This window comes from Ammospiza caudacuta, chromosome 25 (genome assembly GCF_027887145.1).
Source record: "Ammospiza caudacuta isolate bAmmCau1 chromosome 25, bAmmCau1.pri, whole genome shotgun sequence".
In the NCBI taxonomy this organism is placed as follows: domain Eukaryota; kingdom Metazoa; phylum Chordata; class Aves; order Passeriformes; family Passerellidae; genus Ammospiza; species Ammospiza caudacuta.
Genome location: NC_080617.1, coordinates 6,670,068 through 6,681,177, shown reverse-complemented (window position 1 = coordinate 6,681,177; position 11,110 = coordinate 6,670,068). Strand labels below are relative to the sequence as shown.

Sequence of the window (11,110 nt, the reverse complement as noted above, 5' to 3'; positions counted from 1 at the left end):
GCCGTGCGCGATGAATGGGGCGAGCGCCGGCCCGCCCGACCGCCCTTGTACCGGGGGGACCCGCCCCGAGAGGGGCAGGACCGGCCCGCCCCCACCCGCCCCCGCCTCCTCGTCCGCCTCCTCTTTCTGTCCCGGCCCTTCCCGGGCTTCCCCTCCCTGTGTCCCGGTGCTTTCCTTGCCTCTTGTCTGTCCCACATCCCTCCATTCCATCCCTGCCCTTCATTCCCCCATTCTTCATCCCTCAGCCCCCCACTCCATCCCTGCCTTTCATCCCTCAGCCCCCCACTCCATCCCTGCCTTTCATCACTCAGCCCCCCACTCCATCCCTGCCCTTCATCCCTCAGCACCCCACTCCATCCCTGCCCTTCATCCCTCAGCCCCCCATTCCACCCCAACCCTCCATTCCCCCATTCTTCATCTCTCAGGCCCCCATTCCATCCCTGCCCTCCATCCCCTCATTATTCATCCCTCCATCCTACTCCATCCCATCCCTCCATCCCTGCCCTTCATCCCTCAGAAAGGCAGAACAGTTTGGGTTGGAAGGGGCCTTACAGCCCATCTCCTGTCACCTCCCAGCCAGGTTCTCCGAGCTCCATCCTCCCTGGCCTTGAGCACTTCCAGGAATGGAGAATCCACCGCCTCTCTGGGCAGCCTGTGCCAGTGCCCCACCACCCTTATCGTTAAAAACTGTCTTTATATCTCACCAAAATCTCCCCCCTTCCAGTTTAAACCATCAGTTAAAACCCTTTCAGTTTAAACCCCGTGTCCTGTCACGACAGGCCCTGCTACAAAGGATGCAGGGGACGCTCAGTGTCCCCCTGGCTGGATGGCCACATGGACCTCCATCCCAAATCAGTGACATGAAATACCCTGAAAACAGCAGAGGAGTGGATAAAGTTTCTCTTTTCCTCAGGGAAAATCTCTTGCCCAGGAGCAGAGGGGACTCCTGTGGTGGCACCTGGCCCCGCTCTAGGGACCAAACTCCCCACCATGTGTGACCCCAGCCCCATTACTCTGTTTCCTCTGTCCCAGGGGCTCCTCAGCTCCTGGGAATGCTTTTGGCATTCCTGTCCATGAGCAGAGCTGCCTCCTGGGCAAACAGGGCTTTGGGGGAACAAAGAGAGGCCTTTGGGACAGAGATTGTGCAGAAAGAACACAGATAGGGGAGCCCAGCCTTGCATATGAACAGGAGGAGTAGACAGAGCAGGATTTCCCTGGATTAGGAGGATTTTCTCCCCCACATCTGCTATTGCACAATTTCCTGTGGGGGATTTGAGCCCTTCCTTCGGGGCAGATGCTCTGGGGGTTCCTCATGGTGATAAATGGCCCACCAAGGGCATACCCCAACGGGGATGTCCCTGCAGCAGCTCCTGCCATGCCTGGGGACTCTGGGGACCCACAGGTGGATGGGGTTGGGCCACTCAGGGTCACCAGAACCACTTCAGTGACACCACACCAGCCTGGCTGGGGACACCACTGGGGCCTCCTGGGGGATAGGACCCAAATTATTGCCCTGGGGACATGGAAGGGTGGGGGCTCCAGTGCAGGATGCCATCCCTGCTGCCACCCACACTGTCACACATCCGGCAGAGCCTGGAGCAGGATCTGAGCAAGTGTGAGAGCACCCGAAACCAGACAGCCCTGCCAGGCTGGGCCAGCCCTGCCAGGGAGCGTGGGCTTGGGGGCAGACAGCACAGGGTGATCCCAGAGCTTTTGGGGGTCTGAGAGTGGGGATAGCACTGCTGACAGCACAGAGCTTCCCCAGGGCTCAGGGCACCTCCTGCTGTCGGGCAGGGAGTGACAGTGACAAAATGAGGAGGCAGCAGGGCTGGAACCAATGGTGCATTTTCCTCTCTCCTCCTTTTCCCTGCACTCCCAGGGAGCTGGGGATGGTGTGACCCTGGCCACTGTCCCCTCCCTGCCAGGCTGGGCAGTTTTTAGTGCTGTTCCTGCAGCCCACAGGGGTTTGGGATGGCGTTCTGCAAACCTCCAGCCAGACTCTGTGCCTGCTGCCCAACAGCTTCTTGGGGACAAAGGGGACTCATTGCGGGGCTATGTGTGACAAGGGGACAAGACGAGGCCAAGATGTGTTGGCACAACCTCTGCTGCCTCCCTGGGCATCCAAGGCTCCCATGGGCATGGCAGAGTGGCTCGAAGGCTGCAGTGGGATGGGGACATGTCACAGACATGTTTTATGAAAAATCTTTTCTTTAGGATTTTTCCTCCTGAGAAGCTAAGAGGCCTCAGGAACAAAATGCAAACAATGGTTATCTGCTGCTGTGGAATGCAACAGGTGCATCTGTGATTGGTCTCATGTGGTTGTTTCTAATTAATGGCCAATCACAGTCAGCTGGCTTGGACAGAGAGTCTGAGCCACAAGCTTTTGTTATCATTCCATTCTTTTTCTATTCTTAGCCAGCCTTCTGATGAAATCCTTTCTTCTATTCTTTTAGTATAGTTTTAATATAATATATATAATAAAACAATAAATCAAGCCTTCTGAAACACAGAGTCAGATCCTCATCTCTTCCCTCATCGTAAAACTGCTATGAACACGGTCACAGGGACATTCAGAGACAGAGCCCAGGAGACCCCAAAAACACCTGCCAGGCTCTGGGGGCGGCTGCCTACTCTGGGGGAGCCCTCTGGGGTCTGCAGCTTCAAACCCCAGCCCTGCTGGAAGTGGGGATCCAAAGGGCACAGGGCCACCAGGAGCTGCCCTTGCATCATGTGCGCAGCTGTGCCAGCCGCCAGCAGGGCCAGGGCAGCTCCAGGGCTGTGCCAGCACCGGGGACGCGCACTCAGCGCTGGCTGGGGACTGTGCCAGCACCCTGGGGCACAGCCAGGGTTATCCTGTCCCTCTGTCGCTGTCCCCGCAGCCCCCGGGGCTGTCACACACCCCCTGTTTGCACAGCCGGCGGCTCTCGGGGCTGTTTGCCCAGCGCTGGAGAGGTTGGGATCAAAGGGCTCCGGCTCTTCCCAGGGCTGCTTCTGCACCTTCAAAGCATCCAGAGCCCCTCGGAGCCCGGACCAGCTCCTGGGAAAAGCCGGGGCCGTGCCGGAGGCCACGGGAGGAAGGAAAGGAGGGAGGAAGGAGACGTGGCCGGGCGCTATAGGCTGCAGGAGGCTGTGTTCCTGTTGGAACAGGGGACAGTGCCAGCTGCGTCCCCAGCCATGGCCACTTGTCACTGCAGGTGCTGGCACAGCACAAACCCGTGCGGCAGCTCAGTCCCTGCCCTCGGTGCAGCGCGATTTGTATCCTAAGGGAGAAGAGAAAACTTCACCCGCGCTTCCCAGGGAGGGAGAAGGGCAGGAGCAGCCCGGAGGTGGCAGGGCTGCGGCTGGCGACACCTTGGGGACATGCCCGGGGCTTCCAGCGTGGGGACTGGGGGCAGAGCTGAGATTGGAGAGCAGAGGGAACATCAGCCCGGAGAGCACCGGGATTCCCGATCCCGCAGCTCCTGCCCCATCCCACCGGGATTCCCGATCCAGCGGATTCCCGATCCCGCGGATTCCCGATCCCACCAGGATTCCCGATCCCGCGGATTCCCGATCCCACCAGGATTCCCGATCCCACCAGGATTCCCGATCCCGCGGATTCCCGATCCCGCAGCTCCTGCCCCATCCCACCGGGATTCCCGATCCCGCGGATTCCCGATGCCGCAGCTCCTGCCCCATCCCGAGGCAGCCCTGGGATGCTCAGGTCTGCTCTGGAAGGACCAGGAGAGCATTTAGGGCGCTGTGGCCATCGCGGGGACCCCAGAACTGAGAAACCCCAGCCCTGGGCCAGCACTTTCCCAAAGCTTTACAGGGTCCGTCGAGCCCGCAGCCAGCAAGGGAAGGGCTGGAGCTGCCCCGGGACACACCGGGACACACCGGGACACACCGGGACACACCGGGACAGCCGCCAGCCCTGCTCCTCTGCCCGCCCAGTGCCCGCTGGCAATGGGGAAACTGAGGCACGCAGTGATGGGCAGCGCTGTCCCAGGGCGGGGGGTGCCCGCTGCGGTGTCACCCGCGCGTCCCCGTCCCCGCCGCCCCACGGGCGCTGCTCCCGGGGCCCAGCAGGTGGCGCCCGGTGCACGCCGGTGGCGGCGGACGGGACCGGGACCGGGGGGAACCGGGGGGAACCGAGGGGAGCTGTGGCGGACCCTACTGGGCTGGATTTGGCTTGTCTGTGCCGGGCTGCACTGAACTGACTGCTCCGGACTTTCCTGGGCTGTGCTGGTCCATGAAGAGCATTGCAGTGCTGGGCTGACCTGGGCTATACTGGGCTGTACTGGGACAGTTTTCTGTCTCCAGGCCTGGTGCTGCACCCCGGGTACCAGTTGCCAGTCCTCCCAGTCCCCCCAAGGCTGCCGGCTGGGGTAAATCGGGTGGCCTCATCCACAATCTGGGCGGAGAAAGGAGGATGCTGGGGCTGAAGTGGGTTCACACACTCTATGAGGGGAATCTCTTGGTTCACACTGGACTTTGTACCTCCGTGCGTGTGGGTAGCAATTAAGTGCAGGAGGGAAAGCCCCGCTGTGTTTTCACAACATTTATTGCCCTTTCTAGGAGGAACTTGGCATTGGAGAGATGCAGCATCCTGTGCTGCACAGCCAAAATGCTGCTGGTGGGAGCTGTGCGTGTCCCAGACACCCCAACTTCCCTCCAGCCCGTGGCTCCTGACATCCCCAGGGGCTCCCAACCCCTCCACGGCCCTTTCTCTGTGCACAGACCTCGTTCCTCATGAGCACTGTGTCCCCCAGCTCTGTTTTTCTGGTGTCCTTGTTCCAGCCAGCTTTTTGCTGCAGTTGGTGCCATTCAGGGGGGGAAATGCTCCCAGCTGGGCCTGTAAGGGCTTTGGGGAGGAGTGGGAATGTCTCCAGGTGGCATCCAGGGTGGCACCCTGAGCTGGACACGAGCACTGAGCGACCCCAGTGCTGCCCATGCTGAGCCATTCTCCTGCCTGTGCTGTGAGCTGCGGGGGGGTGGCAGCCAAGCAGATGAGAAAGAGCCCTCAAAAACCGTCCCGGCCAGCAGATGATGCCTCCTTGTCACTTGTCGCCTCTTCCCCAGCTGGCTTTGCCCTTATCCTCGGGCGGGTGGCACAGCTGCGTGTCCCTCCCCAGCGCTTGCAGAGGGGGATCCCCCAAACCCTGCCCCTCCTGGGGGGCCAAGGACGGCGCTGGGAGCCCCCGGGAGCAGCGAGGAGCCCCCAGCCCAGCGCACGGGGGGGGCTGCTGATCCACAACCCCACGAGCATCCCCGGTAGCGACACCGGGGGGACAGCGCGACCCCCTCACGGTATCCCATAGGGGGCGGGGCTCTGAGCATGACCACGCCCTTTATGCAAATAATCGCGCGGCGATTGGCGGGGGCGGGGCCGTGCTGCGCGGCCGGGCTATAAGAGCGGGGGAACAATGCGCCCGCGGTCCCGGCTCGGGGGCTGGCGCCGGGGTGGGGGTCCCCCCTCATCCCTGGGGCTGCCCCTCTCCTGAGCGCCCGTTCTCCCGACGGCCGCCCCCTTTTCCAGCGAGCCGAGATGGAGTTTGACTCGTACCAGCACTACTTCTACGATCACGACGCCCTGGAGGATTTCCACCGCTCCACGGCGCCCAGCGAGGACATCTGGAAGAAGTTCGAGCTGGTGCCCACGCCCCCGCTGTCCCCGCTGGGTACTCCCGGGGACAAGGGGGGATGCTCGGGGCCGGAGGAGCGGCCGGGATGGCTCTCCCGGTACTGCCTGGCCGGGGAAGAGCCGGAGTATCTCATAGGCACGGGGCAGATCTTCGGCAACCTGAGCGCGTTCATCCTCAAGGATTGCATGTGGAGCGGTTTCTCAGCGCGGGAGAGGCTGGAGAAGGCGATGACAGAGAAACTTTCCACGGGCACGCAGAGAGCCACGCCGCACAAGCCGTCCTTCGCGCAGGATTTCGGCTTGGGCAGCTCCGTCAGCGAGTGCGTGGATCCCGCCGCCGTGTTCCTCTGCCCGCTGGCCGAGAGCAAGATCCCCGCATCCTCGGGCTCCGAGGGCCAGAGCGACTCCGGTAAGAGCTGGAGCCCGGCGTGGGGAACACGCGTGTCCGCACACGTGTGTGTGTGCAGGGAGCCTCCCAGCCCGGCTGCGCCTTTGTTGAGCCTCCGAGCGAGCCCCGGTCCCGGCCCCACGAACAAAGCGGGCTCGGCCGTTCCCCTTCCCCGCGGGGTTTCTGCTCCGCAACTCCCCGTCCCTCTCGGGGCTCCCTCCGGTTCTTGCGTGGGGGTCTGGAGCTCCCTTTCCCTGCTCCCGGCCCCACGGGAGCCTCGTGGGGAGGTTGAAGGGCAAGTTTGCATCTCGCCGCGCGAACTTTGGGGCTCTGAGCGCCGCACCGCGCTCTGCCCGGCCCGGGAATTCGGCCGCTCCCTCTTCTTCCTCCCACGGCCCACCCGGGACGCGCTTCCCTCGGGACAAAAGGCAAACTATGCCCTGGGGACAGCAGGTCTGGGAGCAGCGGCGCGTCCCCCGGGGCGGCGGCTCGGTAGGACGGGCAGGAACAGCCGCCCCGGTTGTGGCGTGTCCCAGCCCAGCCCCGGGGCACGTCTGTCTGTCTGTCCCGCGTGGGGTGCGTGCCGGTGTTCACACGGGGTTCACCCCCGAACTCGCCACAAGGGCAGTGCGGTGCCGCTGCCCCGCATCTCTCTATTTTCCCCCCAATTTTCGGTGTTATTTACAAACGCCCTGCGGCTCTGCACAGCCCCGCAGCCCCGCCGGGGCCCGCGCGTTGTTTCCGTGGCTCCCGGAGCTGCCGTGGGAGCGCGGCCGCGGTGCCGTGACCCCGTTAATAAATCTTTCGGTGGCCGCCACCTGCGCCGGTGAGTCACGGCGCGGGGCTTAATGCCATTAGTAGCCCGGACACTGTAAGCCAGGTCGCGGGCGTTAAGAGGCTTAACCCAAATATGCGGGGGCCTCCAGGGGCCGCGGGGATGCCGCGGGGGTCCCGGTACCGAGGGGGTCCCGGAGGGGTCCGGCCGCGCCACGTGGGCGCCGAACAAAAAGCAACAGATTGCAAACAATGAGAGGGACAGCGCTGATGGACGGGAGCGCGGACCAATGGGATGGCAGAACAGCCGGCCGGCCCTTTGGGACAGCCAATGGGAGGCTGCGAGAGGCGGGGCTAGGCGGGATTAGTTTTATTAATGAGCGTGTGTGTGTACGGGGGTTGTGACACTGATGAGTGTCCCCAAGCCCTGGAGCTCCAATATCGGGGGGTTTGGGCTTCCTGGATGAACCCCAAAGCCTGGAGGGTTTGGGGATCGGCTGGGATCACTATCAGGAAGCCCAAAACTGGCACTCTCACAGGGGAGTAGGGCCAGGCCTCTGCCCACGATGCTGGTGAGGGTTTGAGCATCTCAACCTTTAGTAAGTGGCTGTGTTTTCCCCCAAAACTTAGGAAAAAAAGCTGGAGGCCCATCCCCTAAAGTGAGAGCAATCCCAGCGGATGTGTCTGGAGCCTGCTCACCTCGCTGTCCCCAAAGCCACTGGGATGGGACAGCAGCAGTGCCAACAGGCAGAATGGGACCAATTATGCCTTATTTAGGTCTTCCTGTTCCTGGGCTTGAGATGCCTTTGAGGTTCAGAGGCTGCTGTAGGGACCTCTTCACCTCTCGCTCCCTCCCAGCACAGTGGGGGATTGTCCCCTCTGTCCCCGGGACGCCGGGGCTGAATGGGCTTTATCGCTTGTGAAAAGTAGCAAGTCAGCGAGGTGGGAAGCTGCGGCCGAGGGGAACAAAGGCTACTTCTGCCCTTATATCCCTCATTTACAATTCCAATGGGCCATGAAAGCGCCCGACCAGGATGAACTTTGGAACCAGGCTGTCCCAGCATCCTGCTCCTCCAGTTCCCCCCACCTCGGGTGTTTCTTTCCTGATGATCCTTTATGATGAACACATGTTGCTCCTGGTGCTGAAGTGAGGTGGAAGTAAAGCCCCCCAGTCCCTTTTTGGGGGACCAGGCGCATGAAACAGGGAGGGAATTCCGCTCCTTCCTACGTGATGGTATTGAAGGGGCGCTTTAATCACTCAATCCCTGCTGGATTTCTATTTTTCCTCCTTTTAAGTGGCAAGGAAGGGCAGAGAGCCCAGGCTGGGCTGGGAGAAGGCTTCTGGAGGTCGCAGAGTTTGCAGTGCATGACCAAACTTTAGCGGGGACATTTTCCAGGGAGCTGTAGGAAGGTGACAAAAGGTGACTGACAGGGATTTGTTCTTTCTTTTCCACGGGAGCAGAAGGTGAAGAGATCGACGTGGTGACGGTGGACAAGAGGCAATCTCTCAGCCTGAGGAAGCCAGTCACCATCACGCTCCGTGCCGACCCCCTGGACCCGTGCATGAAGCGTTTCCACATCTCCGTGCACCAGCAGCAGCACAACTACGCCGCCCGCTCGCCCCCGGAGCCCTGCCCGCCTCCCGAGTGCCCCCAGCAGCACCAGGAGCAGGATGAACCCCCCAGCAGCGTGGAGCCGACCCCTGCCGTGCCCCTGCCCGAGCCCGGCTTGCCCAAACCCAGCAGCAGCCCCGGCTCGGACAGCGAGGACGTGGCCAAGAGGAAAAACCACAATTACCTGGAGCGCAAGCGGCGCAACGACCTGCGCTCGCGCTTCCTGGCCCTCAGGGACCAGGTGCCCGGGCTGGCCAGCTGCCCCAAGACCCCCAAAGTGGTGATCCTGAGCAAATCCTCCGAGTACCTGCAGTCCCTCATCAGCGCCGAGAGGAGGATGGCGGCCGAGAAGCGGCAGCTGCAGCTGCGCCAGACCCAGCTGCTCAAACGGATTGCTCACCTTAAGGGGCACTAGCACGCCGTGTGCCCCCCATCCTGGTCCCCACAAACCCCCAGCTCCTTCTCAATTTGCACATTTTTTTTTTAATTTTTTGGTTGCTTGTGGAACTGTTGGCCCCGGGGGCTGGAGCATGTGGGAATGGGTCCACAGCAGCGACCCCAACAGCGTCACCTACCTGGGGTTGGTTCCTGGCATTGGGTGTTCCAAGGTTTCCCTTGTCCCTGCTGTGAAGCTTCCTCAGTGACTGCTCCAGTTCGAGAGCTCAAATTTATTCCCCCTCTCTGCCATCTGCCACCAACAGCATCGCTGGGAGCTGACCCTGGGCATCCACCAGCCCTAAAAAACCCCAAGCAACCACATCTGCCTTGGCTCCTGGAATCAGGCAGACCCAGAGCCCAGCACGGGGCTCACCTCTGGAGAGATCCCCTGGATGCTGATGGCAGGATGTGCCTCTCAGAGCACCCCCTGGCTCGGCTGGACCGTACCTCACTTCCCTGTGTCACTTCACGCAGTAGCTGGTCCTGGATTTTTACGTTCTAGAAACTCTGCTGCTGTAACTGCGAGTCTTATACTGGAGGCTGTGTTTTTATACTGTATTTTTGTACCACTTTTTTGAGAAGTATTTGGTAAAGAGTTTGCTTTTTTATATATATATAAATATATAAAAACTTTTTTTTTTTTTTTAAAGGGGGATTTCCTGCTGTGGGGGAGGGCTCAGTCCTGCTGCACTTTAGGGAGATCAGGAAGGGGCTGAGTCCTCGCAGAGGCCATTCACCCCCCTTGCAGCTCTCCAAACCACCCATTTGCAATAACAGGGAATTTTTATCCCTTTCCCACCCTTGTGAGCATCCTTGTGACCCCTTTTCCCACCTTTGTGAGTTCTCTTTCGCCAGCAGCCACTTAAAATCCCCAGCAAAGCCTTGGGGGCTGCTCTGCCTTCCCTGTGCCCTCCTGCTGCCCAGTCTGGGGGGGGTATGGGGGTGGCACAGTCCCCTGTCCCCTCCCAGGGGTGCTGGCAGGGGTGGTCCCACAGGATGGCACCCTGGGGTCCCCGCTGACCTGCTGAGAACTGTTAGAGTTAACACTGGTTGGATTTAGCACTTTCTTCATTACCTCATACTTCATAAATAAATAAGTTTGCAACAGCCTGGGTTGGCTTTTTCCATGCTGTGGGTTTCCATGCATCACCTTGGTGCTCCTGGGGGGGGAGGCTGCTCTGGCCCCTGGTTTTTGGGGTGTCCTGGACATTAATAAAAATTAATTAATCTATTTTGTCCCCAAGGCTCAGCTGCACCAAGACTGAGCTCTTTGTCCTGGTTTTCTCCCTGCCCTTGAAGAAGAAGTGGTCGTGGTGGTGGGGCCAGGGAAATGAATCCCCTGGATTATTTTTCCTCCTTTTAAGTGGTTTTAGTGGCAAGGAAGGGCAGAGAGCCCAGGCTGGGCTGGGAGAAGGCTTTGATGTAACTGAAACCCCCCCCTAATGGGGTTTGGGGCAGGGGGTGTGGGGTGATCACTGCCCCACAGGTCAGGGCTGGGGCTGTGTCTGGCAGTAACCCTATAGGGAGAGGGGAATGCAATCCCCTCACTTCCAGAGAGCTCCACATCCCAGACCTGCCAAGTGGGTGAAATTATATATACGTGTGTTCCCCCTGCTGCCCCCAAACCTGACACGTTTGGGTTTCCTTTGTCCTGGCAGCAAAAGTCTGACTCTAAATGCAGGAGGGATGTGGGATTATGTTACTGCTGAGGACTCAGGAGCCAGGAGCTGCTGCTGGAGCCTCGATCACCGGGGGAAAACCAGCCTTAAACAGCAATGGTGCCACACAGCAGCCCTTAAAACACCCATCCCTTGGTTTCCAGCAGCGTTTCACGCTCTGTGTCGCATCACACGGTGTCACAGCCTTTCAGAGCTGCATTAAAAGGTGCTCCCATGACCCACAGCTTAACCAGGGAGCGGGGTGACCTAAATCTGACACCTCGCCCATGCGCAGGAGGCACAGCCCAGATGCAGCAGCCCCACAAACGGTTTATTTTTGTTGTGGTTTTGTGACACTCACACTCGCAGTCTCTCCTCCTTTCTCAGCTCAAGGTGACCCTCATGAGAAGGTTTTTAACAAATTGGGTTTTTTCTTTTTGTGCTGAAGGTACCTAGGAAGTTTAAATCATTAATTATCTTTCTTGGAAGTGCAGATGAGCACATCCACAGCCTGAGCCTGAGCAGGACATGTCCCCAAAGCCCAAAGCAAACTGAAGGACTGAGCTGCAGTTTGTAAACACCTTTGAGTTCCCCTGCCTAAAGCCTGCACTCGTGT

The 11,110-nt window shown here is 60.1% G+C and overlaps 1 protein-coding gene across 1 annotated transcript; it reads left to right on the top strand.

The window, feature by feature from the left end:
* The first annotated feature begins 5,527 nt into the window (after nt 1-5,527).
* Nucleotides 5,528-9,935, top strand: MYCL (MYCL proto-oncogene, bHLH transcription factor). Its single transcript, XM_058819715.1, has 2 exons — nt 5,528-6,032; nt 8,248-9,935. Exons 1-2 carry the CDS (start codon nt 5,528-5,530, stop codon nt 8,811-8,813), a joined length of 1,071 nt encoding a protein of 356 aa, XP_058675698.1. The 3' UTR covers nt 8,814-9,935.
* Nucleotides 9,936-11,110: the final 1,175 nt, after the last annotated feature.

What these genes read in the sequence shown, in the direction of transcription:
- MYCL (XM_058819715.1), top strand. Translation starts at nt 5,528, where the DNA reads ATGGAGTTTGACTCGTACCAGCACTACTTCTACGATCACGACGCCCTG. An exon ending in CGAGGGCCAGAGCGACTCCG is followed by an intron (nt 6,033 to 8,247) that starts GTAAGAGCTGGA and finishes CCACGGGAGCAG; the next exon opens with AAGGTGAAGAGATCGACGTG.